General features: G+C 38.4%; 1 protein-coding gene across 1 annotated transcript in view; it reads left to right on the top strand.

Moving 5' to 3' along the window:
- The window catches only part of LOC119425516 (collagen alpha-1(XIV) chain), a 231,844-nt gene that overhangs the window by 71,932 nt on the left and 132,349 nt on the right, over positions 1 to 27,563 (top strand). Inside the window, exons 5-12 of the mRNA XM_037693045.1 lie at positions 10,233 to 10,391; positions 10,478 to 10,597; positions 17,518 to 17,682; positions 18,275 to 18,436; positions 18,796 to 18,965; positions 22,148 to 22,274; positions 24,522 to 24,667; positions 26,752 to 26,881. Coding sequence (XP_037548973.1) covers positions 10,233 to 10,391; positions 10,478 to 10,597; positions 17,518 to 17,682; positions 18,275 to 18,436; positions 18,796 to 18,965; positions 22,148 to 22,274; positions 24,522 to 24,667; positions 26,752 to 26,881 — 1,179 coding nt within the window. The remainder of the gene's footprint in view (positions 1 to 10,232; positions 10,392 to 10,477; positions 10,598 to 17,517; positions 17,683 to 18,274; positions 18,437 to 18,795; positions 18,966 to 22,147; positions 22,275 to 24,521; positions 24,668 to 26,751; positions 26,882 to 27,563) is intronic.

The raw sequence follows: 27,563 nt of genomic DNA, 5'->3' as shown, positions 1-27,563 counted from the left end.
CAGATTTACCCTGTTCCAGAGTGATGGGTGCATCAGGGTAAGAAGAGAGGCAGGTGAAGTGATGCACCCATCATGCCTGGTGCCTAGTCATCAATGCAAGATATTGGTGAAAAATGAATGCAACGCTGGATGGAAATAGATCTTGTGACATTGTACCGAAACAATTCCAAAGCAAATGCATGCTGTAATCAAAGCTAAAGGCGAAACATTAGTGTGTGACCTTTTATTTTTGTTGTTGTTGGTGAATTTTTTTTTGTCCAGGCAGTGTACAAGGTTTATGGGACTGTAGCAAAGCTTCCAGTATGTGGACGCAAGAGGAAATGCAACCCCGTGTTGAGAAGACTGAAAGTGAGGATGGTAAAAAAAACAAAAACAATAATAAATCAAGAAAACCACTAAAAACTACTCAAGTTATCTCCAAGGTCTATTATGTCACGTTCCGGTTGCACCACCTGCCACACAATGGGCTCCATATAAGACGACCCTCCACTGTTGTCGGCAAACACAAAAAAGCCAGAAGGGAATTTGCCAAAATGCACATTGATAAGCCCTAAAGTTTTATGGACTGATGAAGCAAAACTATCACCTTTTTTTAATTTTTATTTTATTATTATTGTGGAAGGGTACCAACAATTTTATCTGGATCTGTAAGTTGACTCTTAATTTTACAATACGTTATATTTCTAAAAGACAAGTCATCAGAGAGTTCATACTCTTCATACAAGCACGTTTTTCATTCTAAAAGTAAAAAAAAAACGTTTTCTGCTTGAAGACGAAGCTAAAAAGAGATGGGGTTCATGTGCTGTTCTGTTTAATTCTGACAATGATGAGGTGCACTAAGCTAGGATTATTTGTGAGCTTATCACTCTGATTCACCGAGCTAAATATTTCCTGGACGTGTTTTAGCAGCTGCTCACGTTCTTGTCTGAGGCTGAGTTGACTCCGAAACAGGAATCGTATTTATTTTCTTCTTATTGGATTGTTTTATGTCTCCTGAAAGCGTTGTATCTACCCTGATGGTTGAAATGTGTTTCTACTTTTGGATTTGTAGGGCTGTTATTCCTACATGTTGTGCTTATGCTGGTGGATTTTCAATTTACTTGTAATTTTCATTTTCATAGTATCTCTGCTGAGTTTGCTTATTTAACACACCACCACCCTGCACACGCCAACATCTATTAAAATGTTCAAACCTGAAAGTGATGCAAGAGCAATAAAGTCATGTGTGCAAGTCTGAGCTCAGTCAGATTTAAACTAAATATGTTGTATTTGTAAAATATAATGTTAATCAGTATGAATAAATTATTTTTTTAAATATCTTAATCCTAAACATAACTGATGTTTTTCTTTCTAGCTGAAACTAAAAGTAACTACTGTAAATCTCAGCTAAACATAAACGAAGCTAAACAACTAAAATAGCAAGATGCAAGCAGATAAGAATGAGCAAAAAACAGGTCGAAGCTAAAAGCAAAAGGCTAGCTAAAATATAAAAATGATCAAATGATTGTTTATGGACTTTTGTTTTATAAATTAAGTAGAGTATTAGAAACAGTACTACTGGTACAGGACATGTATGAGGACAGCGAGACAGTGTTGAGATGCTGTAGGAGTGACAGATAGCTTCAAGTTGGAGGTTGGAGTGCATCAAGGATCAGCTCTGAGCCCCTTCTTGTTTGCTCTGGAGATGGACCAACTAACAGATGAGCTCAGGCAGGAATCCCCGTGGACTATGATGTTTGCAGATGACACTGTGATCTGTGGTAAGAACAGGGAACAGGTGGAAGAGAACTTGGAGAGGTGGAGGTATGCACTTGAAAGAAGAGGAATGAAAGTCAGTTGTATTAAGATAGAGTGCACATATGTAAATGAGAGGGAGGCCGGTGGAACAGTGAGACTACAAGGAGCAGAGGTCACAAAGGTGCAGGACTTCAAGTACTTGGGTTCAGCTATCCAGGAAAATGGGGAGTGTGGGAAAGAGGTGAAAAAGAGAGTCCAGACAGGATGAAGTGGATGGAGAAAAGTTTCAGGAGTGATTTGTGACAAAACACTGGCAGCAAAATTCAAAGAAAACGTTTACAAGACAGTGGTGAGACCAGCTGTGTTGTATGGTCTGGAGACAGAGACACTGACAAAAAGACAGGAGACAGAACTGGAAGTATCAGAAATGAAGATGTTGAGGTTCTCCTTAGGAGTGACAAGGATGGATACGATTAGGAATGAGATCATCAGAGGTACAGCACAGGTTGAACAACTGGGGGATAAAGTTAGGGAGGCCAGACTGAGATGGTTTGGACATGTCCAGAGGAGGGACAGTGGGTATATTGGTAGAAGGATGTGAGAAATTCAGCTATTAATGTCCTAAAGTTGTAGACGGATGTGTGCCTTTAATAACACCAAGCACTTTTTGGTCCACTCTCTGGTCATAGATAATCCTATACAAAAGATTGGTGTCAGTGCAAATGCTGTCAGCTTTGCTCTGGACATGGGTAACGGAGTGGAATCCGCTTGAGGTGAAATTAAAATTTTTCCACGATTTCATGCCTTTTCGCACTGATGGACCCAGAAGCACCTGACCTCTTGACTTCATGTCATGTAAAATAGCCCAAGTGTTCATAGATATATTACCAGAAAACTTGAGGTGGTATATGTGCCCTTTGACACCAGTGATATTAGTTCTGCAGTTGCATTTTTCCTCTTGTTGCTTCAAGCTTTAACTTACACCCATATATTTGTCTTTCGGTGCATTAACAGCAACGTTTGCATAATATGCAGTAATTCAGCAATTCCAGATTCATTCAAAACTAATGGTGATAAATAATTTTGAGATTAGACGGTTTGAAAACACAGATAGAACGTATAAACTTCTCAGTAGTTTGTTTTATTCATTGACCAGTAGAGGTAATCATTATTTTAAAGCTGACATTTAAGATTGTTTCTACTGCTGCATAATCCTGGATATGTCTGTATTTACTCTGCTTTAGCTTGCAGCCATGAATATGCATAACAATAGCATTAAACAGAAATAACTCATTACAATACTATGTTACGTAGCTGGCTTGTTTCCTCTTGTGCTTAATGCTCCTGACATTACTTGTCTCAGACTTGTGTTTTTATGACTTTTTAACCCGTGCTAAAACACCCCGAGGGACCTTTCTGTTCATGACTATCTTGGTAAAAAATCTGTGAGCAAACCTTTTTACAGTTTTCATTGCAATTTTTTTTTCCACTTTTTTATGGGCTTCTTTGGTTCACAATTTCTCATTTCAGCAAAAAGGGATTTTGTCCCAGAGGGCAAGTTAAACCCATTCACTGCAGCTGACAAGTGAAGTCTCTTCTGAGTTGAAGCGACTCTCATTCATCCCAGTTTTGCTCATTCATGCTTGTGTTTAGAAATAAAACAAAAACATATATATACATGTTTCTATATACAGTGGTGCTTGAAAGTTTGTGAACCCTTTAGAATGTTCTATATTTCTGCATAAATATGACCCAAAACATCATCAGATTTTCACACGAGTCTTAAAGAAAACCCAGTTAAACAAATAAGACAGACATTTTATGATTTGTCATTTATTTATTGAGGAAAATAATCTGATATAACATGTTTGTGAATGGAAAAAGTATGTGAACCTCTAGGATTAGCAGCTAAATTGAAGGTGAGATGGGTGGGTGGATGAATGAACTTTAAAGTACGTAACTCAGAATTGAACCAAGGAGCTAATTTCTTTTGACTGATTACTTTCTTTTTCAGCGGAGCAGCTTTATCAAGTGAAGTTTGCAAAGTAGTAGAAAAATTATCAACGAGATAATCTAAGTCACTGCTCTCTGATGTAGTACTCTGCAAGACAGAGGAAAACGATGGAAGAGCATCTTTAAATTTGGTTACAGCGTTTTCTGATAAGCACTTGCTACGGTGAAATTTACTCAGTGACTGTAGTCATTTAATGTAAACTCAAAGGTAATAAAAAATGGTTAATGGTCAGTAACTTATCATTAACTAGAAAATATTTACCTTATACAACAAAAAAATATATACATATATTTTGAAGTAGTTTCATTTTATCATTTCACCTTTATTTCTTTTTTTAAGTCTTTAATTTAATATGAGTGGTGAGTATCATGAGTGGTTGGAGTGGTGAGGCGGCATCCTAGCGCCCCCTATTGACGAGCCGCCACTGGTGAGCAACAATCAAGTGGTATTACACTGACTTTTTCACAGTGGTTATTCTGGTTAGAGATTCATGAGTCTAACGGCCTCAGGGTAGAAGCTGTTCCTCAGTCTAGTGGTTCTACACTTAATGCTCCTCAACCTCCTGCCTGAGGGGAGTGGGGCAAAAAGTGTGTGTGCTGGGTGAGTGGAGTCCTTCATGATGCATGTGGCTCTCTTCCTGCATCTGGAGGTGTAGATGTTTGTGATGGTGGGGAGGCTGACTCCAACATCTTCTGTGCATCCTTCACCACTCTCTGCAAAGCTTTTCTTTCTGCAGCTGTGCAGCCTCCATGCCACACGTTGATGCTGGAGCACAGGATGCTCTCCACTGCACACCTGTAGAAGGAGGTGCGGACTGAGCTTCCCAGTCCAGCTCGTCTCAGTTGCTGGAGGAGGTAGAGTCTCTGATTTGCTTTCTTGATCAGGCTGGTGGTGTTGTTGCTCCAGCTGAGGTTGTCATTCAGTTGCACAGCCATGTACTTGTAGCTGGAGACCACTTCCACCGCAGATCCTCCTGTGTTTGGGGGGGGGGGGGGATAGATTTGTTTGTTCATAATTAAGTATTCTTAATGCATATACATGTAAAGACACTTAAAATTAAACCAAATTACATTTGTAAAGAAAAACTTGAAAAATTGCATTTCCTGCAAAAATGCATTGTGAATTCTTATTCCAAAGGAACTTTCTGAAATTAGCTAAAAACATGCTAAAAAGCTAGCTGAAAATGTAGAACAAGCTTAAATTAGCAGAAGAAAGCAGAAAGAACGCATTTTCCTCAATTCGGCTGAAAGAAGCAGAAATGAGCACAAAAAGGGGGAAATTATCTGAAAAAAGCTGAAATGAGCAAAAACCTGCTGAAAATTTTTGTACCTTTAAAGAAAGAAGCTTAAATTACCAGAAGGAAGTGGAGCAAGCACATTTTTGCTGAATTGTGCTGAAAAAAAGTTTAAATGAGTGCAAAAATGTAAAAACGGGTTAGGACTACAACACTGGCACCTGTGCACGTGAATGCCACGTGTTAATGTTTGTGCATGCTGTATGCTGCGTCAACTCGGGCCCAACATTTACAACATTTACTGACTTATGTGATTAGATCCATGTTTTAGTTGTAAAATAATTATCTTAAACGTAAACAATGGTTAAACATTGAACATAAAAATCTCAATATTAACATTTAATGACATTTTTCAACCTTTGAGGACGTTTTTTTTTTTCTCTTCTCAGCTGCTTCACCTTTTCAACTCAAGTAAATGTAAAGACTTAAAGTGGAGTATTCCAAATTAAGGTGTCAGTGAATTAATAGTGGTGCTGCACGCTTACAGTATAAAGCATAAGAAATACCCCCCCCCCCCCCCACACACACACACACACATACACACACACACACAAGTCAGGAGGGCATTAGGAGATCAAGCAGAAAGAGACAACCTTGTTATTTGCTGCAGACATACTCGTGCAGTTACACCCTGTAATATGCAGCGTCTGCACTTCTTTCACTGCATCCTTTTCTTTTTTCCTCTTTCCCTTTTTTATCCTGGTGTCCAGGTGCTAGTCTTCTAACAGACTTGCTATTAAAAGGAAGCGTTTATTTCTCTTTGTGCTTTCAAAAGACTGTTTTGCCTCTCTGCTCTGCTTCCTGCGCCGGCGGAGAAAACACCCTTCCTTTCGGTTAAACTTGGTTTAAATCCTTCCTCCTCTTCACGGCATCTTTGATTCAGGGATTTCCGTGTGTATTTCCACGCCGTGTCACTTGATTTGCTGAAGTCTTTAATTCTACTAGGCATCAGTGGCAAGCGTTTAGTAAGGGCGAGCTTAATGACTTGCAGCTTTGCTCTTGTATTTATAATAAAGGGGCATTTTATTGCACATGTTTTAAAGTCATTTTGGTTTGTAGGTATGAACACAGGAATACTTTGTGATGGGAAGTATTTGATGATGACGGTGTTTACTCTTTAAATCAGTTAGATCTTTAAAAAGGACACTTTTTGTTCCTGTTTTTGACACTTTATTTTATGGTTGGTACAGCGGTGTTGCGTCATCACTGATGAGTTTGCATGTTCTTCCTGTGCCTTTGTGAGTCCTTCTAAATGTTTGGGTTTCTTGGATCAAATCAAATTCATCATTTAGCTATTCTGAATCAGATAAATCATTGTGCTTGGTTGTTTGCATCTTTGCAGGCACAGTTGTGCACGTGTATTTCGTTCTGTGCTTACATTTTTGCCTGGTGACAACTAGAAGAGGACACAGTCCCCTTGTGCACTTTTACAAGATATACCAGATATTGGAAATGATTGAAGAAATGAACATTTTAATTGGTGATTGATTCAACCTTTCCTAAGACAGCTAGGTAATTTTGGGTAGTCACAAAACACACATGCACAGTGCAGCAACGCGCCAAAGTGTTATTTAAATGTCAGTACAAATTGTGTTGTGACAATAAACCCTCAAGAAAACTCTTACTGCTTTCATCTGCACATTGAAGTCATATTTGATGCTGATTCTTCTAAGCAAAGGAGGAGCCTAACATTCCAACACTGCAGAGACTTGTAGGGGGTGATATTCCACTTAGTTCCTGTCAATGGTGGATGAACTGACTGCTGAAGAATGCCCCTGCCACCCCTCCAATCACTCACTCTCGCATTGATACTTACAACTCCTCTCCTTGAAATGTCGGAGCAAGTTGCAACCTGAAGGAAATACTCTCCTATATTCGTAGGATAAGAGATTGTGAGCCACTTCTGCAGAAGCTGACACTGAAAACTGATGGACGTGTTCGTGTTTCTTTCTAGAGAAGTCATTCTGTGGTGGTCAGGCTATTTTAATTTAACAATCAAAGACCTAATGTTCCCTGACTGAACGCATATCGACCGCTATCGTTCATTACAGACATTTAAACACAATTTTTCTTATGATGCAAAGAAGCGGAGCCATTTTGGTCACATCTTGTAAATGGTATGCAAATTGTCATGTTATTGTAATATCTCGCAAGGTCTTAGCGCCCAAAGAATGTGTTGAGGATCACACTCTACTACTACCACCCCAAATTTAGCTTAGTACGCATCAAAGTTATGGTGTTTTATCTGTTTTTGGTGTTGGCTAAGGCCAATTAGCTGTGCAGGCTATCTGGAGTTGTACGTATATCGTGTTTTGGTGTGGTTTTGAACCCAGTGTGCTTACAGATACTGGGAACTCAAGAATAAAATACCAAATAATATTTATTTAGTAAACAAAAAGGCTGACATGGCAGCCAAACTTACTTGGGGCTTGGACAAGAAGACACAGCGGAAAACAGGACGTGAACGCCTTGGGAGGACAATCCACAGACAAGGGAGAAACCAACTGTCACAGAGCTTATAGGGACACTAACAAGAGACAATGGTGAACACCTGGGATGGTTGGGATAGAGGACAGGTGCAACAGCTGGCAACATGAAGGACACTGAGTAAGGCAGGACAGATGACACAAGAAAACACAAATAAAACACAGATCTTCGCAAGGTATACATCAGATAATTACTTTTTGAGAGTTTCACTAAAATCTGCTCCCTGGTTGATGAGATATTTTACTAACAGACAGTGTTGACCCTGACATCAAAGTTTTAAGCCAATGTTGTACAATGTGAAGTGATCAGAACGTGTTATGAATGATTTTATGATATTACAGTAGTCCCTCGCTACGCGGTTCAACTTTTGCGGACTCACTGTTTCATGGGTTTTCAATGTAAGATTGTACACAACATATGATTGGCCGATTGATGGAAGGCGACCAACCAGAGCATTGTGCTTTGTATCCCGGGTGCTGATTGGCTCAGTAACTGTACCATCAGTCTGTCTGCTCTCTTTTGCTGTGCTCTTTTGTGACATTTTCCCGAGACTTGAAGTATATTTTTATTCAGATAATATGTTAGCTTAATGAAATGTGTGGATATATGCGTTTTGTTTTTTATTTATTTATTATGATATCGTGTTAAAACACGATCTGATTTCCGTTTCCGGTAGCGAGTGTAGTTTTAGTTCAACGCGTACAATTCCTAACATCCACACACCCATCATTTTTAGAACACAAGATGGTGAGATTTTATTGGTTGAGAGCTTAGTCACATGAATTAGAATAGGGCTTCCCATTCGTCGAAAGTGGTGACTCCTCCTGTGAGGTAGAGCTGTCATTTTTAACCCGGGCCGAAAGCCTGGCCCAGCCCGATCCGAATTTGGGCCAGTCCGTAATAATGTGCTGGATGGGTAGGCCGGGTCGGTGTTGCGTTTTTGATTGCATCAGCAAACGTGTATGGCTAATGATCCAATTATCTGGCAACATGACTTGCCATACTATCCAATGACATGACAACATGGCTTGCCATACAATCACCAGCCGTACGCGGCCATTTGACCATGGGCTGACCAGCTTTGAAAGAGGTAAAATAAAGTTCAGTTAAGCTTCAGATGGGACTACCAGTACTGCCAGGAAGCGATCCATCGCCCAAATGGACGTTCAGCCGCTGCAGTCAGCGGATATGCACGGCCGACGACCCAAACAGGTGAGATCCCAAAGCAGACATGTCCGAGCAGGGTCCGTGTCTGAATAATGCAGATTGCAGGCAGAAGCAGGGATTTAATGCACTTTGACGGCCATGAAAGGAAAAACAACCCCTCAGCTCCGATCTTCTGCCCCTTTTATTCAGCCGCTCGCGTCCGCTGACTGATAATAACTATATAAGCAGTCAAAGCTTAATTAAAAATGTTCAGGGGGTTCGGGTTCGGAGCTATAGCTACTGTTAATTCATCGGGTCGGGTGGGGTTCAGAAATGATGGCTACGGGCCGGGGCCGGGTCGGATATTTTTCACCCGAAGGCAAAGGCTGGGAGGTGTGGCCAAGCTCTGAAGATCATATGTGTTCTGCCTTCACTCTATGCCATTCCTTGTGACCACATGTTGGGGCAGTAATGGCCCAGGGCTGGTAATTCTTGTACTTTACGTGCGTTTAAAATTAACCTTCTGAAATGGACGATTCCCTCTCCCCATCCTTCTTCAGACATGAACAATACGGGCATGTCTTAATAGACTGAATTTATTTCAAGTCACATGATGCCACCCAAACGTTCTGCACCTTCTAAAGAGTGTGGGAAGGGTTTATAAAGCCTTAAAATATATAGAAATTCTAAAATAAACATAACGTCCCTACTTCGCAAATTTTCACCTATCACGGAGGTGTCTGCAATGTAACCCCCACAATGTCAGGGACTACTGTACAACACCAAATGTTAGCACAATTCCCGTACAATTAACTGAGGTGAACCTTTTTTTGTGTTATCTAATGCTGCTCTGCTATGGCAGCCGTATTTACTGGGGTTGATTTCAAAAGTTATATCAGTTATAGCCTAATGAATACTTTCTGAGAGTTTCATTAAAATCTGTCCTGTGGTTTATGAAATTTTTAGCAGCAGGTGAAAAACATCAGCTTTTAAATTGATTTTTTTTTGTGACCCCAAACTCAGAAGTTTTCCTGATCCACGAAGGAAAGATTGACTGAAGTTGATGTTGCTGTTTCCTTATGCGTTCAGCCTCTGGCTCACTTTATTTGCCGTACCAGATTTTGTAAATGAACTGCTGTTGCCTCATTAGAGTCTGGCCTGTTTTATCATCCAGTAAACTGTTGAAACCCAACAGAGTGGGCTGTTATTTTTCATCTGCTAAAGCTAAGCGCCTCGCTCCTCTGGGGTTTAATTATTCTGTGTTGAAGTGAATTAGAATTAATGAAACACTTTGTAATACTTCAGGACACAAGCTGCAAATACCGTTGTCCCACTTTTTATCTTTGCACATTTATCATGCGCACTGTTGGCTGTTGTACACAAGTTTATTAAGCTTTTCATTACTGTCACTGCAAAACGTCTTTATGTTCTCAGGCTTGTTTCAAAACCACTCGGGAAGGACGCCAAGTTAGAATTTAGTTTAATTTCCTGTTTAATTTGACCTTGTTTTCTGTGTTATAATTGTGCTTTTTATGATTTGATTCTCTTTATTAGTTGAAGAGGGATTCATGTGCAAGACTCCAGCCATAGCCGACATTGTGATTCTGGTGGATGGTTCTTGGAGTATCGGCCGCATCAACTTCAGACTGGTTCGAACCTTCCTGGAAAACCTGGTCCGGGCCTTCTCTGTGGAGTTTGACAAGACAAGGATAGGTGAGGCTGTGATGGACTCTTGCATTAATTTAAGTATATTACGTGAAGATTTCTAGAAACTTTTTTTTTTTTTTGTGCGTGTGCAGGTCTGGCTCAGTACAGTGGAGACCCCAGGATCGAGTGGCATCTAAAGACTCACACCACCAAAGAAGCTGTGATAGATGCGGTGAAAAACCTGCCGTACAAAGGAGGAAACACACTAACAGGTGCCGTACCAGACTATAAACAACAAGAGACAGTTTATCTTCCAGTCAGTGGAGTCCGGCATACACATCACAATGAACAGATGATACTTACAGTAGAGTGCTACCTTAAATTTAGCCTGTTTGCCAGTATGATTTATTACGTTCATCTCAGGACAGGTAATTTCAGGCTGGTAGTTATGGATTTATAACTTGACTAACAATCTCAGATCTGATTAGACCAGAGGTAGCCAATAAATTTCTCCTCTTTTCCTTCAGGGCTATGTTTCATTATGTGACATGAAGCAACCGATCGCGTTTTACCCACCTTATTTCCAAAGTTTTGCAGACAGAGAAAGGGCTCGTCTGTTTATAGCATGTAGCTATTATTGCTTATTGATTTATGGTTCTATCTAATAAAAATGTAGCTTTAAAGGAAAATGCCAAAAGCTTTTGACACTTTTATCTAAGGATGTGAAATTTTTTGTATAGTTTGCAACTTTGAACAAGTGTCTTTTGACAATGAACCCTTTCGATATGTTAAAACTCTTTGAATGCCAAAAGTAAGTTTAAAGATGCAACTTGTAGACAAATGCTTCTAAAGCATCCGTGTTAGATTTAGTTTTACCAGCATTGTCCCTGGCATTAATGAGGAAAAAAGTCTGGAGACTGGGCTTTGTAGAAAATGTCTAAAACTAGACTTTCAATACGTCTAATATGTATAACATTTTCACACAAAAATCAACAAAGCCCTGGTTTTCATTCATTTCTTTGAAGTTTTGGTTTCAGTTGAGGACACGGTGAGCTGGATGGAAATTGTCAAGCTGGTCCTGACCCCCAGGTTGTACATTGCCCATCGGTGGCCTCAACGTTAAAGTAGAATGTTTATGACACGATAGACATCTTGTAGGTTTAATAGGCAGCAAACAAAAACATCCATCCATTATCTTTTACCTGCTTCTTCCATTTTGGGTCGTGGGGGTCACTGGTGCCCATATCCAACAGTCACTGTACGAGAGGCCCTGGACAGACCTCCAGTCCATTACAGGGACACTTTATAGAGACAAATGAGACAAGCAACCATTCACTCTCTCACTCTCACACCTAGAGACAATTTAAAGTTACCAATCAGTCTAACATGCATGTTTTTGATCAGTGGCTGGAAACCGGAGTACCCGGAGAAAACGCACGCATGCACGGAGAGAACATGCAAACCCAACCCAGAAAGATCTCCGGCCGGGATTCGATCAGGCAACCTTCCTGCTGAGAGGCGGCAGCTCTACCAACTGCGCCACCGTGCAGCACCCAGTGTATAACGATAAAAAAAATAGCTGTTGTGTAAGAAAAACCTTTATTCAAGGTATATTCAGTGAGGTTAGAGAAGGCGAGCCTGTGATTTGAAGGTTGCTGGTTCGAATCCGCAGACCAACAACAGAAATGAGGGTGGGAATGGTGAATCACCCACACCTGCCTCACCCTCATTTGTCCCACTCTTGGCTCTTGATCAAAGCCCTTAACCCCACAGCTGCACCCCGGGCTCATTAGATGGCAGCTCTCTGCTCCGGTGACCTGTGGTTGCGTCAGGAAGGGCGCCGGCATAAAAACAATTGTCAAGTCTTCATGCGAGTTCGTTGTGGTGTCCTCGGAAAAAGGGAGCCGCTGAAATAAAAACATTAAAATGTTCACGTGTTGAACGCATCAGTTGAGTCGTAACGCTTCATGTATTTTGGAGCTTTTCCAGTTCCCTAGTTGTTTCTGATGCAAAAAGTTCCTTAAAAATGTGATTAAAAAACAAAAAAGTATCAAAGTACATTTTTCTAGTTTAATTTAAAATGTTTTTTTTTTTAATCCAAAACTTTTAGTTGTGGTAATATTCTTTTTTCTTTCTTTCTTGTTTTGAATGAGTGGCAGTTTATTTGCAGAATCCCAGCTTTATGTGAGAAAGCACTCGTCTTCCTTTAAAAATGTGTTGTTCTCAAAGTTGCGTTAATATTCCAGTGCCCAGCGGGGATTCTTCGAGGATCCTCTTAGAAGTTGGTGGAAAAATCCAAAGTGTCATTATCGAATCCAACATAACTCAGCTGCTCATTATGTGATCAAACCCCAGAGACATAAACCTTTCCAAAGCAACGACACTTTGCAGCCATTAAGGTTTAGTTTAGCCTGTGACTCTTGAGGTGCTGCGTTGGTTCTGACACATTCTATTTTTTATTTATTTACTGCACCTCAGAGGAAAACTGGGAGTGCAATCAAACTGTCAGCTGGGACTTTGCTTCTTTGAAAAAAATGTTTCTTCAAAAAGTATAAAGTGGCTCTAACGTCATTGTCACTTTGTCAAGGAAAGGATGACGCTAGTTTGTCAAAATAATGCTATTTTTTAGGCTTTAGAGGCTCAGGTTTAAAACGCACATTTTAAATCACAGCATGGAGGTTTTAAAACCTGAGAGCAAGCCCAGCATTGATAATTACTCCATTTTCAAGTTTTCTGTGTTAAATTTATGGGAGACTTTATTTATGTATTTATTAACCTTTACTTATCCAGGCAAATCCCACTGAGATCACAGATCTTTGTTGCAAGGGGGGCATGGGTCTGAAGGCCGCCTAACATTCATGTTTTTTTCAGGGAATCAAATCAATCAAATTGTTTTTACCTTCAGGAGTGAACCTCTAATACGAACTAGAGAAACTGCATTTCCTGCGAAAATGCTTATTGCTGAAGAACTTGCTGAAAAACAGCTGAAATTAGCTAAAAACATGCTAAAATGTAGCTGAAATAGAAGATCAAGCCTAAGTTAACAGAACAAATCAGAAATAACACGTATTTGCTGAATTAGGTTTAAATAAGCAGAAATTAGCACAAACATTAGGAAATTAACTAAAAAAAAAAAAGCTTAAATTGGCAACAACACAAAATGGCTGACAAGTAGCTGAAAAGGCAGAAAGAAACTTAAACTACCAGAAGGAAGTAGAAGGAACTGAAATAAGCTAAAGAATGTGGAATTAACTGAAAAAAATAGCACAAAAACAACTACAAAGTAGCTGGAATAGCAGAAAAAGTTTAAACTAGCATATCGAGCTAAAATTTGCAGAAATGTATTATTTAGGTTGAAAATAGCAGACCACAAAATCTCGGATTTATCTGAAAACAGCTGAAATTAGCTAAAAATGGTTAAAAAGGTAGCTGAAAATGTAGAACAAGCTTAAATTAGCAGAAAAGGGCAGAAAAAGAATTTTTGCTGAAAGAAGCAGAAATAAGCATCAAGAAAGTGAAAATGATCTGAAAAAAGCTGAAATTAGCAAAAATCTACTGAAAAATGGCTAAAAAACTGAAATAAAGTTAAGTACCATTAGGAAGTAGAGGGAGCACATTTTTTGCTGAACTAGGCTGAAAAAAGTTGAAACGAGAGCAAAAAATTGGAATTAGCTGAAAAAGCTAAAATTAGCATAAAACAATTAAATAGTACTTTAAATAACTGAAACTAGCAGAAATAAACAGAAAGGCTCAGTAAAAGGTTGTAAAAATTCCTTTTGGGAATAATAAAGAATTTTTGAAAAAAATTTTTATTATTATTTGAAACATCTAAAATTTTTGAAGAATGTAAAATGAGCTCAATTCATTTTCTATGAGAAAAAATTGCAGAAAAGGCTAAATATTTCAAGAAGCTAAAGCTGAATCAATAACAAAAAGTCATTGCACCCTTCTCTTGAAGGAGACAAACATTTTGATATATGATTTGTTGAAATAGCTTGAAAACTGGGGGACGAGAATCGATTAGAAAAATGTACGGGATAGATTAAGTAACGCCAGGACTATGGAATATTAAATATAAACAGGATCACAACAGTGTGAATACTAAATATAAACAGGATTACAATATTGTGAATACTAAATATAAACAGGATTACAATATTGTGAATACTAAATATAAACAGGATCATAATAGTGTGATTAAAAATATAAACAGATCACAATAGTGTGAATAATAAATATAAACAGGATCATAATAGTGTGAATAATACATACAAAAAGGATCACAATATTGTGAATAATAAATATAAACAGGATCACAATAGTGTGAATAATAAATATAATCATGATCACAATAGTGTAAATAATAAATATAAACAGGATTACAACAGTGTGATTAATAAATATCAACAGGATTACAATAGTGTGAATAATAAAGATAAACAGGATCACAATAGTGTGAATAATAAAGATAAACAGGATCACAATAGTGTGAAAGCTTAATAAGAATTCACACTATTAAAATATCTTAGACATCGATGGAGAAATATGCTGGCTTGTTTGCTGCAAACACTTTTTTTCCTTAACTTACACTCAGGAGATTCTGCTTCTGTGTGAGAAAAAAAAAAAAAGCTCTTTTGCACTTTGACAAATGAAAGTGTGTCAAAGTATGTTAACTCTGCAATTAATCTATTTGATACGCCTCTCTTCTCAAATGTCTCCAGCTCCTCAAGCACATTCTCTTAACTGTCAGCTTTACTCTCCATCTCTTCCTCGCTGTAGTCCTACTCCTAAAATTAAGTCGTACACCAAGCTAATGAATGTGCCTCTCTTTTTGATTCAATCATTCAGTTATACAGAAATGTGCCATTTTTGGGTTTCGTTTAAATATTCACAGGCATACCTTGAAATGTGTCTAAATTATAGTGGTTTGTTTGTTAGCACAACTTTCGCTATTTTTTTTCTTTACTAGTTTATAATGTCCTTCATACATTGTTTGCAATGAAGCTACTCATGCAACATTTATTTTTCTTTAACTTTTGAAGCCCCAAAACGTTTGGCTTGCTCACACATGATGTGCTATGACTTAATATTTGTACTTTTTTGACTTTTTGAATTACTTAACTTTATTTGAAAAAAAAATTGCAATAGAAATACACTGAGATCTCTTTATTTACTTAACTTATTCTCTAAAATCTTCTTCAGCATACTTGCTTTATTTGTTTATTTATTTGTGTATTTTGCTCCCTTAGCTTTCAGCTACCGTTCTGCTACATTTAGCATTTTCTTACTCTTTTGCATGTTAACTTTTAGCTACAGTTTTGCAAGTTTTAACTATGGTTTTGCTAATTTTAGCCTTTAGCTTCTGTTTTGAAAATTATAGCCTTTGGCAAAAGTTTTGCTCATTTCATTTTTTTTTTTTTCTGCTTTTGCTGATTTCATATTTTCTGCTTGTTCAGTTTTTAAACAATTAGGCAATCATTTGTGCCACGTCCTTCATCTCTCAGCGTTCAAGCTAGATTTGATTCATCTAGTTTAGTTTTTGATTTGGATCACAAATTAAATTTTTCTAATAATTTGAACCATTTCATTTAATAAGCATATTTTAAATGCTCCATATTGCAACGGAGTTTAATCTGTACATATGTACTTGTTTTAATAAATGATCTGCCTTACGGCCAGAATAATTGCTGAAACCAGTCACTCGCTCTATTATTCCGCCTGTAGCTTTGTCGAGCAGCAACATCTGTTGCTTTTGTAACGGAAGGCGATTTTTCATCAAGCCTCACCTGCGCCGCATTGTATCTTTATTCTTTGTCCTTTTTAGAAACACTTTCCTTTATTCGCTGCCTAACTGCCACAGGAAGACGACAACGGGCAGCAGTCTGTTCTCTGCCAACTTGCTTTAGTCTCAGAGTGTGCTTTAAAACTTTGCACCTGTCAAGAGGGTTCTCAAAGTTTTGGTGTTTGAGTGACGGGGAAGTAATAGTCTGCTGTCATCTCAGAGTATCAGTATTATAGAATATTCCTGGGATTAAATGCACATTTGGAAAGAGAAAAAAACAGATGCTTCATTGTTTGTTATACAAGTTATTAGAACGTTTATGAAGCATTCACACTATTGTGATCCATTTTTCTTCCTTATGTTATTTGTCGCAATTCTCGTTCCACAATGTTTGTTCTATTTCAACAAATCATATGTCAAAATGTTCAGCTCTTTCAGGACAATCCTGCTGTGACTTCAGCTATTGGTGCATCTTTAGCTGTTTTCATTATTTAGCCTTATCTGCCTTTTATTTTTCTCATAGAAAATGAATTGAGCTCATTTTACATCCTTCAACTCTTTACATCTGTTTACAGCCTTTTACTGCTCGTTTCACGTTTTGTTCTGCTTCAGCTTCTTTCAGCTTCCTTGTGCAAATTGAAATGTTTTCAGCTACTTTCAGCTGTTTTGTGATTCTTTCAGATTATTTCTGCTAACTACATCTGTGCGCTTCTTCTATCTTCTTTCTGCTCATTTCAGCTCGTTATGCCCCTTTCAGCTAATTTTTGCAAGTTTCAGCTTTTTCTGCAATCTCATCTACTATTTAGCTGGGTTGAGTTTATTTTATTTGTTGCTAATTTGAGCTATTTCAGCTTATTTCACATGATGTTTGCACTCATTTAAACTTTTTTCAGCCTAATTCTTCAAAAATATGCTCTCTCCACTTCCTTCTGGTAATGTTACCTTATTTCTGCTTTTTTAGCTACTTTTGCACTGGTTTTATGCTAATCTCAGCTTTTTCGAGATAATTTCCACTTTTTTGTGCTCATCACTTCTTATGTTAATTTAAGCCTGTTCTGCTGTTTCAGCTAACTTTCAGCATGATTTTTAGCTAATTTCAGCTGTTTTTCAGCAAGTTCTTCTGTAATTAGTGTTCACACTATTTTCGAAGGAAATTACATTTCTCTAGTTTTTATTATTATTATTTACATTTTTTTTGTCTTTTTTGTTTTATTTAAATTTTGCAAGTTTTTTAATTAAATCAATCACTCTATAGAAATGTAACAGTTTCTGCCTATTGGTGCAGATAATTTTTTTCTTTTTAATTCAAAAGTCTATTTTACCAAATTTATGCATACTTCACTGTTTTTAGTACAAATTAATTTTTGTTATAGACTTCTGTTTGTGTCTTATTGTGTCCCCTCTTTCCAGGTCTGGCTCTGACTTTTATCCAGGAGAACAGTTTCAAAGCAGAGTCAGGCTCCAGGCCCGGTGTCCCAAAAATAGGAATCCTCATCACTGATGGGAAGTCTCAGGATGATGTGATTCCTCCTGCGCAAAGTCTGAAGAGTGCTGGGATAGAACTGTTTGCCATTGGTATGTGTCACCAATATATATTTAGAGAATCGACAAAAAAAAAAATGGAGCAATTTATTTTGAAATAGGAAGCTGTCTACAGTTTGGTTTGCTTCATAACAAACTAAATTTAATGTGCAGCTCGTCCACCTCAAGCGAACGTATTCTGTTAATAAGAAAAATATGAAGGTTTTCACATGTTCTATTAAAGAACAGATTTGTTTTCTTTTTTATTTGTGTTTCGATGGAGCAGTAATGCGTAGTCATTATCTCACCTGCAGTAGACACAAGTCAGACATGTCAGTTTGGAGAATTCAGTTTCTTGACTATGAGCCACAAAAAAAAACTGCTTCACAGAAATCTGTCTCTAAAAATGTTTTATGTTCAGCAGATATTGTTTTTTTTTTTTTTTTTTTTTTTTTTTTTTACCTTTTCAGCCACGGATCAAACTTTGCAGTTAGAAATGTTTCTGTATGAGTAAATGAAATCCTACATGTGTTGGTCTGTGTTGCATCAGAAACCCATCCCAGACACCTTTAATGTATTTTTCTCAGGCAGGTTGAGGTTTCCTCTCATCGTCTCCGTCTGGTTATTTTTTTTTTCCTCCCTTCAGGTGTTAAAAACGCTGATGAGAACGAGCTGAAGTCCATCGCCTCGCCTCCTGAGGAAACTCACGTGTACAACGTGGCAGACTTCAGTGTGATGAGCGACATCGTGGAAGGCCTCACTAAGACCATCTGTGACCGTGTGGATCAACTCGACAAACAGATTAAAGGTTTGAACTTTCAATTTTAGTCAATAAAAATTCATAATTTCTGTTTAATGCAATGAAGCGACCGTCGTAATTTATATTATGAATCATCGAGATCAGATGTGTCCAATCCCGGTCCTAGAGGGCCACGATCCTGCGTGGTGTAGATGTTTTTCTGCTTTGACACAACTGATTTGAATGAACGAGTGATTGACATGTGCCTGCAGAACATGAGGAAATGATGAAGAGCAGGAAAAGGACTAAACTTACAGGATAGTGGCACTCGGGGGGGCATGATTGTACTAGAAATACATTTCAGTTTGTATTTACGTGACTAAAGCTTGGAATGGATGCATAATTTGCTCTCTCTTTGTTTTCTACAGGGGGAGGAGAACCTGCACCTCCTCCCACCTCCTCCTCTCCTCCTCGTAACCTTGTGACGTCGGACATTACGGCTCGAAGTTTCCGTGTGACATGGACTCACCCAGAGGGCCAGGTGGAGAAATACCGAGTTGTCTACTACCCTGCCAGTGGAGGCCAACCAGAAGAAAAAGTATGCCAATTCCTTTATTTTACATTTTAAATGCACATTTCCTGATATTTTCATGTTACTTTAGTTCATGTTATAAATTATTTGCATTTATTTCTACCTTGATCTTCAAGTTGGTGGTTAAATTTACTTTTAATGAGTCTTTTTTTTCTTCCAGTTTACCACAGTTAGCAAAGATTTTGTAGTTTTTGGTCTCTAGCGGACTGATTATTAGAAGGCTTTTTTAATTCTCTGACATATTATCAATGACTATTGTGTGTGTTTTTGTCTATGATGAAGTTACTGATTTCTGAACGCAAGGCAAGCACAATACTTGGAACTTGATATATTTGTGACCTTTTAATTTGTGCAGCTCAGCCAATCCTCTTTGGGTCACCGCAATTTCATTTCTTAAGAGTAATTTTCATAAAAAATGGGAGCTGTACTAAAGATTAAGCCTTCAAAGAGTTCATAAAATAAATCTAATTGCTGCAGTTTGTAAGGATGGCACCATCTAGTGGGCCTTCCCCCTGTCTGTTCTCCCTTGTGTCTGAATTGATTGTCTGATTATCGTCACCTGTGTCATGTCCTGGTTGTGTGTATATAAAGTCTGTCTGTCAGTTCTGTCATTGTCGGTTCGTCGTTGGGTAATGCCTGTCTTGTCCTGCCTGTGTGATCTTGTTCTTGAGTCCATGTAAGTTTTGCTGCCATGTCAGCCTTTTTGATTTATTATTATTATTATTAAAAGTATTTTTATCTTATACATCTGCCTCCTGAGTCCTGCCTGCGCAACTGGGTTCTTCTGTCCTGATCTGCCGAGAAAAACCTGACACAGTTAACATTTACAAAAATGTACCCATTTCCAATGCAGCCATTAACTGTGTTAATCAAAAAGAAGAAACAAATAAAGCATCACCACATAGATCAAACGTGGTCATAACTAAAAAAATAATGTTACAGATTTGATTTGTGGTTTTATTTGACACCCTCCCTAAGTTTTTATTTTTTTACATTAGGCAAATACATTTTGTGAAATAACATCGCAGCCTGTTATATACATAGATGTCTTTAAAACAACTTTTTTTTTCTTAAAGTATATTCAAATATTTATTCAAATTGTGATTTTTTTAATTGGTAAGGTATAAAAGTTTGTTGTCTCACATCCATCTATCCATCCATTATCTTCCGTATGATCCAAAGTCAGGGCAGTAGCTTGAGCAGGGAGGTCCAGACATCTTTTTCCACAGCCACCTCTTCCAGCTCTTCTGGGAGGACTTGAAGGCGTTCCCAGGCCAACCAAAAGACAGTCTCTCCAGCATGTCTTTTCCAGGGTCTCCTCCCAACCGGGTATACCTGATGCACCTCCTGAGGAAGGCGCCCAGGAAGCATCCTTACCAGATGCTCAAACCACCTCAACTGGCTCCTCTCGATGTGGAGGAGCAGCGGTTCTACTCTGAGTCCCTCCTGGATAACTGAACTTCTCACCCTGTCTCTAAGGGAGAGTCCAGCTACCCTCCAGAGGAAACGCATTTCAACCGCCTGTATCTGTGATATTGTGCTTTAGGTCACTATCCAGAGTTCATGGCCATAGGTGAGGGAAGGAACATAGACGGACTGGTAAACAGAGAGCTTCACCTTACAGCTCAGATCTTTTTTCACAACAACAGACCGGTACAGAGTCCACAATACTGCATACGCTGCACCAGTCCATCTGTCAATCTCACGCTCCATTCTTCCCTCACTAGTGAACTAAAACTACAAGATACTTAAACTCCTCAACTTTAGGTAGAACCTCACCCTCAACCCAAAGAGAGCAGTCCACTATTTTCTGACTGAGGACCATGGCCTCAGATTTGGAGGTGCTGATCCACTTCCCATTCGCTTCACACTCGGCTGCGAACTGCTCCAGTGAGAGCTGAAGATCATTGCATGGTGACGTCAACAGGATCAAATAGCAGAGAAGGAATCCTGAGTTCACTGAATCGGACTCCCTCCACCCACTGGCTGCACTAAGAAATTCTGTTCATGAAAGTTATGAATAGAATTGGTGACAACAAGCAGCCCCGGCAGAGTCCAACTCCCATCTTGAAGGGGTCCAATTTACTGCCGGCAATGCGAACCAAACTCTTGCACCGCTTATATAGGGACCAAACAGCCCATAACAACAGGCCCCTAATCCCATACTCACAGAGCACCCCCCACAGTGTACCCCGAGGAACACAGTCGAATGCCTTCTCCAAGTCCACAAAGCACATGTAGACTGGATAGGAAAACTCCTTTGACCTCTTGCGGATCTTATTGAGGGTAAAGAGATGGTCTAGTGTTCCACGGCCGGGACAGAACTCACATTGTTCCTCCTGGATCTGAACTTCGACCAATGATCAGACACGCTTTTCCAGTACCCCTAAGTAGACCTTACCAGGGAGGTTAAGGAAAGTGATGCCCCTATAATTGGAGCACACCCTTTGGTCCCTCTTTTTGAAGACGGGAACCACCACCCCAGTCTGCCAGTGGCATTACCCCAGATGTCCATACAGTGTTGCAAAGGTGTGTCAACCATGACAGCCCCACAACATCCAGAGTCTTAAGGAAATTAGGGCGGATTGTCCACCCCCAAAGCCCTACTGCTGCATAGCTTTTTAATTAGTGACCTCAGTCACAGTTATGGACAGGCCGACCACAAAATCCCCTGACTCTGCTTCCTCCATGGAAGACATGCCGGTGGGATTGAGGTCAGAGAAATATTTCTTTCACCACTTGATGACATCACTGGTCGAGGTTGTCCCACAGAAAGGAATAAAGTCCAGCCTCTCTTGAGGACGTTCTTTCCAGAGCCTATGCTGCACACCAAGGTGAACCCAACTGTATCTAGTCAGTAGTTCTCAACCCCTTGCACAAGTTCAAACTCCTTCCCCACCAGAGAGGTTACATTTCATGTCTCAAGTGCCAAATTTGGTAAGCCAGGCTCAGAGCGCCAAGGCCCTCACCTTCGGCCACTGTCCATGGAGTATATAACAAAACTGCATTTAGGATCCTGCAATCCACCACTGCCTTTCAGCAGCAGGTGATATTTAATATTTAGCATCCTCGAATGACTGACTGTAACTCAGTACACATGTTGGACATGGATATACTCATAAAATTTTGTCTGTGGTTTTATAAAGATGCTACAGTTGGAGTAACTGCCAGTTGGACATGTCTTTCAGGTGGTCCAAGGGACGGTGAACAGTGTGGAGCTGAACTACCTAAACTCTCTGACCGAGTACCAGGTGGCTGTGTTTGCCATCTACCGCAATTTAGCCAGTGAGGCCCTGAGAGGAAGTGCCACTACATGTAAGTTTTTCTTTGTTCCATTATCACAAAGACAAATCATTAAATGCTTTAAAGCAAGCAAAGTTTGCCTCTCGCCATCTTAAAGGTCCAGTTTTATTTTCAGACAAGCTGGGAAACGGTCCTTCCATAAAGTTTTAGAAGGATAATGTTGGCTGGCTTTGAATACCTTCTGTCAACATGTGAAGAAAAAATCTTCCTGTTTCTCATGACCTTAAAGTCAAACATGGCTTACCTTTTTTTTTTTTGGTTTGTTTTTTGAAAAAAGAATCCAGGTATCCTTAACTGTTACTCTCAACTTCGTCGTTCAGTCTTTCTTGCTGAAACACTTCCTACCATCTGGTTCCAGATTGCAGTGGTTGTAAAATACAATTTATTTTATTTTGTGGTTTCAGAAGGACTACAAATATCTAAAACAGCTGAACTTGTATTTAATTTTACTGAAATGGGTTTTCCAATCTTTTTTTGTTTCTTTTTCTCCTTGTTCTGACTACACTGATTGGTTTTAAAGGACCATCAAACATTTCATTTCTACATTTTGCTTAACAGAAGGCACGCATGGTCTTTTCATCACTTTGAAACAATAGCACCTGTCTTTAGAGACAACCATCCACTGGTTGATATGTGTCAAACTACAGCAAAGGACTCTGTGTTTGAGCTACAAACATTTTAGGAATTCAAGTCCTGATCCTACACACTGACAGGTAGCTTGTGGGTTGGATCTAATTCTGAAAGCATCGCCCCAGGCCCTAAAGTGATAACCTAAGCCAGAGTCAGGCAGGATTTTCGGTCCTTTCATTGTGTTGTTCAATGATGGATGATAGAGCATTCCTCCATGTTGGAGGAATAAGTCACAATTCAACCTGGAAGTAATCTTACAGTAAAATATTGCTTGATTTTAGAGCATGTGTTTAGCTATTAAATATTTAAAGATGTACAGTAAAGTACTGTGCATACATCATCTTATTTATTTTTATTTTGCTTTCAAAAAGACAAGTTTCGTGTATTTTTATACAACTGGTTCCAAGCAAAAGCTTTGCTTGTTGTTAAAGGTCCACTAACATTGGCTGCAATTTTTCAAAATTTCCTGACCAGTTATTGACCATTATAAGTATGGTGTTTGTTTAAGCTATTTAACTATGACTTATAAACCACTCAGGCATTTAAAGGATTCTAAACTCAAGGGATGAGCCAGTCTACACATAAACAACTGGGAAAATTGATAATGTGGGCAACTTGTCAGTAGGCCTGTCACGATAAGCAATAAATCAATGAATCGCACGATAAATGAAAATTTTGGACCTCATTTTCATTTATCGGCTTTATCGTTTCTTCGTGTCTCTCTTTCGACCGAAGACACGGCTCAACTCCGGTGCTCTTCACTAACCCCTCCCGTTCTCTTTTCTCTTTAAAATCAGTTTTAACCGTCCACAATTGTGGTTTTCGATTGTTAAAAGCAGCTAGGCTGAGAAGCTAAGCTACGAGATAAGCCAACAGGCCAACCTCAGGTAAAATAAAAACCTCTGTCTTGTCAAAGCTCCTCCCTCCCATTTTTCTTAAAGACACACGCTTCTCACTCCTTCACTATCCATCCTTCAGTTCAGTCTTATACTGGTGGTCTAAAAAAGGTACTGCATACAAAACAAATTAAACATTTCTTCTTAAATTTGACAGTAATTACTAATTATTGTCAAATTTCAAACGATATTATCGTTTATCGCAATAATTTCTGAGACATTTAATCGCCCAGCAAAATTTATTATCGTGAAAGGCCTACTTGTCAGGCGATTGAGCATTTCAGCCCCAACAAGAAACCTGTCGTGCACTTGATTGAGCAATGATGCATCTCATGTCCTGTGTTGGGTTTTGATCATTTTTTGTCTTATTTTCTGAAGACGTGACTTTTAGAAACAGTTCTTTTGCTGTAGATATTGTTTTAGGTCTTGTCTATGTCCCAGTATTTTTCGAGGACATACTTCACAAAATGCCATCATGGTCCCAAAAAAGGAATTTACAGATAATGAAGGAAACGAAAAGCCAAAATCCAAAGCAAAAATTGCTTTTTAATAAGTAGAACTATTAAGTAATAAAAGATGACAAGAAATGCTGATAGTTTGAAAATAAATATATATTATATAGATATATATAGATAGCTATATATTTGTTGTTTTAATGAATTAAAAATGCATTTTAAGGTGTGAAAGTTTTGCAGTCAGTTTGATCACCAGGTAATCCTGTAATGTTTTGCAGTGGCCCTGCCCATGGTGAACGACCTGGAGTTGTTTGATATCACTCACAGCTCCATGAGGGTCCGCTGGAAGGCTGCTGCCGGGGCGTCTGGGTACATGATCCTGTACGCCCCGCTGACTGAGGAGGAATCTGGAGATGAGAAGGAGGTAAAGTTTTTTAGTGTGTGCAACAGCAGCTATGAGGATGGAAACACAGTCAATGAAATACAACTTGAGTACAGCACGAGTTCTCAAACTTTATGTTCAAGGGTCCAAATCTGATTTCTGAGTAAGGTCAATGGTCCAGATCAGCTACAGATAAACAAGTGGTTTTCTATGAAATATGAGTTAAAAATAAGTCCATTGTCAGGACTTTCATCAAGATAAATCTGTCAGCCTTTCAGGTAAACAGAAACAGCTGAAAGTTATTAGAAAATATCAAACAAAAGCAGGATTAGACCTCTGAACTTTTAGAGCTTGATCTTAAATTCTATCTTCTCATATCTTCAATAAAGTGTCTCCTTTGTTATTTTATCACGTTAACGTCATTTTAAATTTTATTAAATGTTGATACTTTTTTTGTGATGTTGTTTTTAAAATATCTGGCCAAATATGAGTCATAATTATTAAGAAAAAAAGTCTGTGTTTCATATAAACACAGACTATATATTGACTATGTGTATATATATATATATATATATATATATATGTTTATATTGCTTAAGCCTTATTTCTGTATTCTTTACTAAAGTAAAGAATACAATGGTATAGTATATATAATACTATGTATACACATATAAAGTATATATATATATATATATATATATATATATATATATATTAATATACTATTTGATATATTCATATACTATGTGTATATAAATAATAAGGAAAAAATATAGAGAGAGAGAGCTGCAGAAAAAAAAAATTAAATGTCATATGTTTATTGAATAGAACTGACTTCAGGTTAAAAAAAACAAGATTTTTGGAAATTATAATTCAGCCTTCAAAAATTATACTTTCAGATGTTTTCATAGTGGTAAATGAATCCAAAGATTTACAAGTATGCTTTCAAACTGTACGACTACCGTCTTCTTCTCCATGTTTTACATTAAGCACGGACTTTTTATCCCATGTACGACAGATTTATTTGTTACTTTTTGTCTTTGTTAACTAGGAACATCTACAGCATATGAATCATGTTCGTCAGCACATTCACTTAAACAGCAGCATTAAAAATTAGATTAAAAATGGAGCATGATAAAGAATGTTGTTATATTTTTGTTTAGTGCAGTGTAAGAAATGACACACCCGCTGATGATGCCTGAAATAAATATGTTTTGACACATTTATAAAAAATGATGAATTTTTAGACGATTGCAAACTGGTTGTGTTTGTAAATCAAAACCAAATAGAAAAATTATTAAAATACCAAGATTCCCTCAGTTATTGAATCTGAGACGCACATGGTAGAGGAGGATGAGAGGCACAGTGTTCTGCCTCCACTCCCTTTAGACCTCATTATACCTGCCGTCACGTTCCCCTGCAGGTAGAAGGCAATAAAAACAGTCCAGAAAGGAACTCAGATTTAGGATGGATGCTTTCCAGCAACAAAGATGAGCTTGGCTCTGGGGCTCCAATGTCAACGGCCCGGACTTGGCTGGTTTCAGCTTGTGTCAGTTCTACTCACAGGCCATTTGGGAAAGTTGGCAAATTGGTCCAGACTGAGCAAAAATGGGATTTAATTCAAACTGAACCAAAAAGTAAAAGAGATACTGGATATTTTTAATGAAAACATGTAGGGATTATGTTCCAGAATGACTCAAGAGATGCTTTGTCCATTCATTTGCATTCTGAAGTCTCGTTAGCCGCCTCCGTCAGGGCCACAGGAGGTCAAATGAAAAACAAACAAATCTAATTTCCATAATTCTGCATGCAAATCCTAAATGTTTCATTTTATTTTGCAAAAAAAAAAAAAACAACTTTTGTGATGCTTTTACTTTGTTTCAGCTTCTGTGTGCGTGGCAACACTGTGAGAGCTGTCACGTCATGTCAGCACAAAACTCATAGAGAATGAAGAGTTTTTAACTTCGTATTGTTTTCTATAAGATTATTTACAGAAATCAAAAGCACAGCAGTGAGCTCATTTTGTGGAGAGCAGGACAAATACAGATACAGATACAGAGCAGGCCCACATGAGAAGCTTTACAAAGTAAAACCCTTCACCGTGGTTTAAATGTGTTTGCGTGCAGGTGAAAGTGGCGGACTCCGTGAACGAAGTGGAGCTGGAGGGACTGACTCCAGCTACCGAGTACACGGTAACAGTTTACGCCCTGTATGGAGAGGAGGCCAGTGACCCCGTGACCAGCCAGCAGACCACATGTGAGTCTTACTGACTGAAGCTTTCCACCTTCAAATGGTTCATTTTGTCATCTAAAGTCATCGGCAGCTGCTGAATACATGTGTTTTTATGGCTTAGCCTTAAATACTTAAACACCGTTAAAAGTTCAACCAATGCGTGCCATTGATTTATAAATCAGTTTAGCACTTTGAGTATCTTCATAAGATAGAAAGGTGCTATATAAGTACAGTCCATTTACCATTTAGTTTCATATATTTAAACTTCAGTGAGTATTTTTAGGTAATTTGTTTCACAAATAACTTCATCACATACCACTAAAGGCAAGCGTAGCTAATGTTGATCATGTTTTTTTATTTGTTTGTGTACACGTGTGTCTGTTTGTCACTAAGATCTCTCATGAACCAGACAAATGGTAATGAAACGTTCTCTAACAACAAGACTTTCTTACTTACTTACTTATTTATTTACTTACTCACATATTCAATTCAATTCAATTCAAAAATACTTTATTAATCCCAAAGGGAAATTATTTGTTGTTGTTACTCGTTATCTTCATTTCCTTAAGAGATGTTATAGATGCTGATGGCTGTAGGCAGGAAGGATTAAAGGTCCATCCCACAGTGGATCCTAAGATCTACTTACTTATGTACTTACGTACTTACATACTTACTAACAAACTTACTTATGTACTTACTTACATAC

The sequence above is a fragment of the Nematolebias whitei genome, chromosome 19 (genome assembly GCF_014905685.2).
Source record: "Nematolebias whitei isolate Nwh7 chromosome 19, NemWhi1, whole genome shotgun sequence".
Classification (NCBI taxonomy): Eukaryota; Metazoa; Chordata; class Actinopteri; order Cyprinodontiformes; family Rivulidae; genus Nematolebias; species Nematolebias whitei.
The sequence above is the reverse complement of the archived record's forward strand: the minus strand, read 5'-3'. Positions and strand labels throughout refer to the sequence as shown.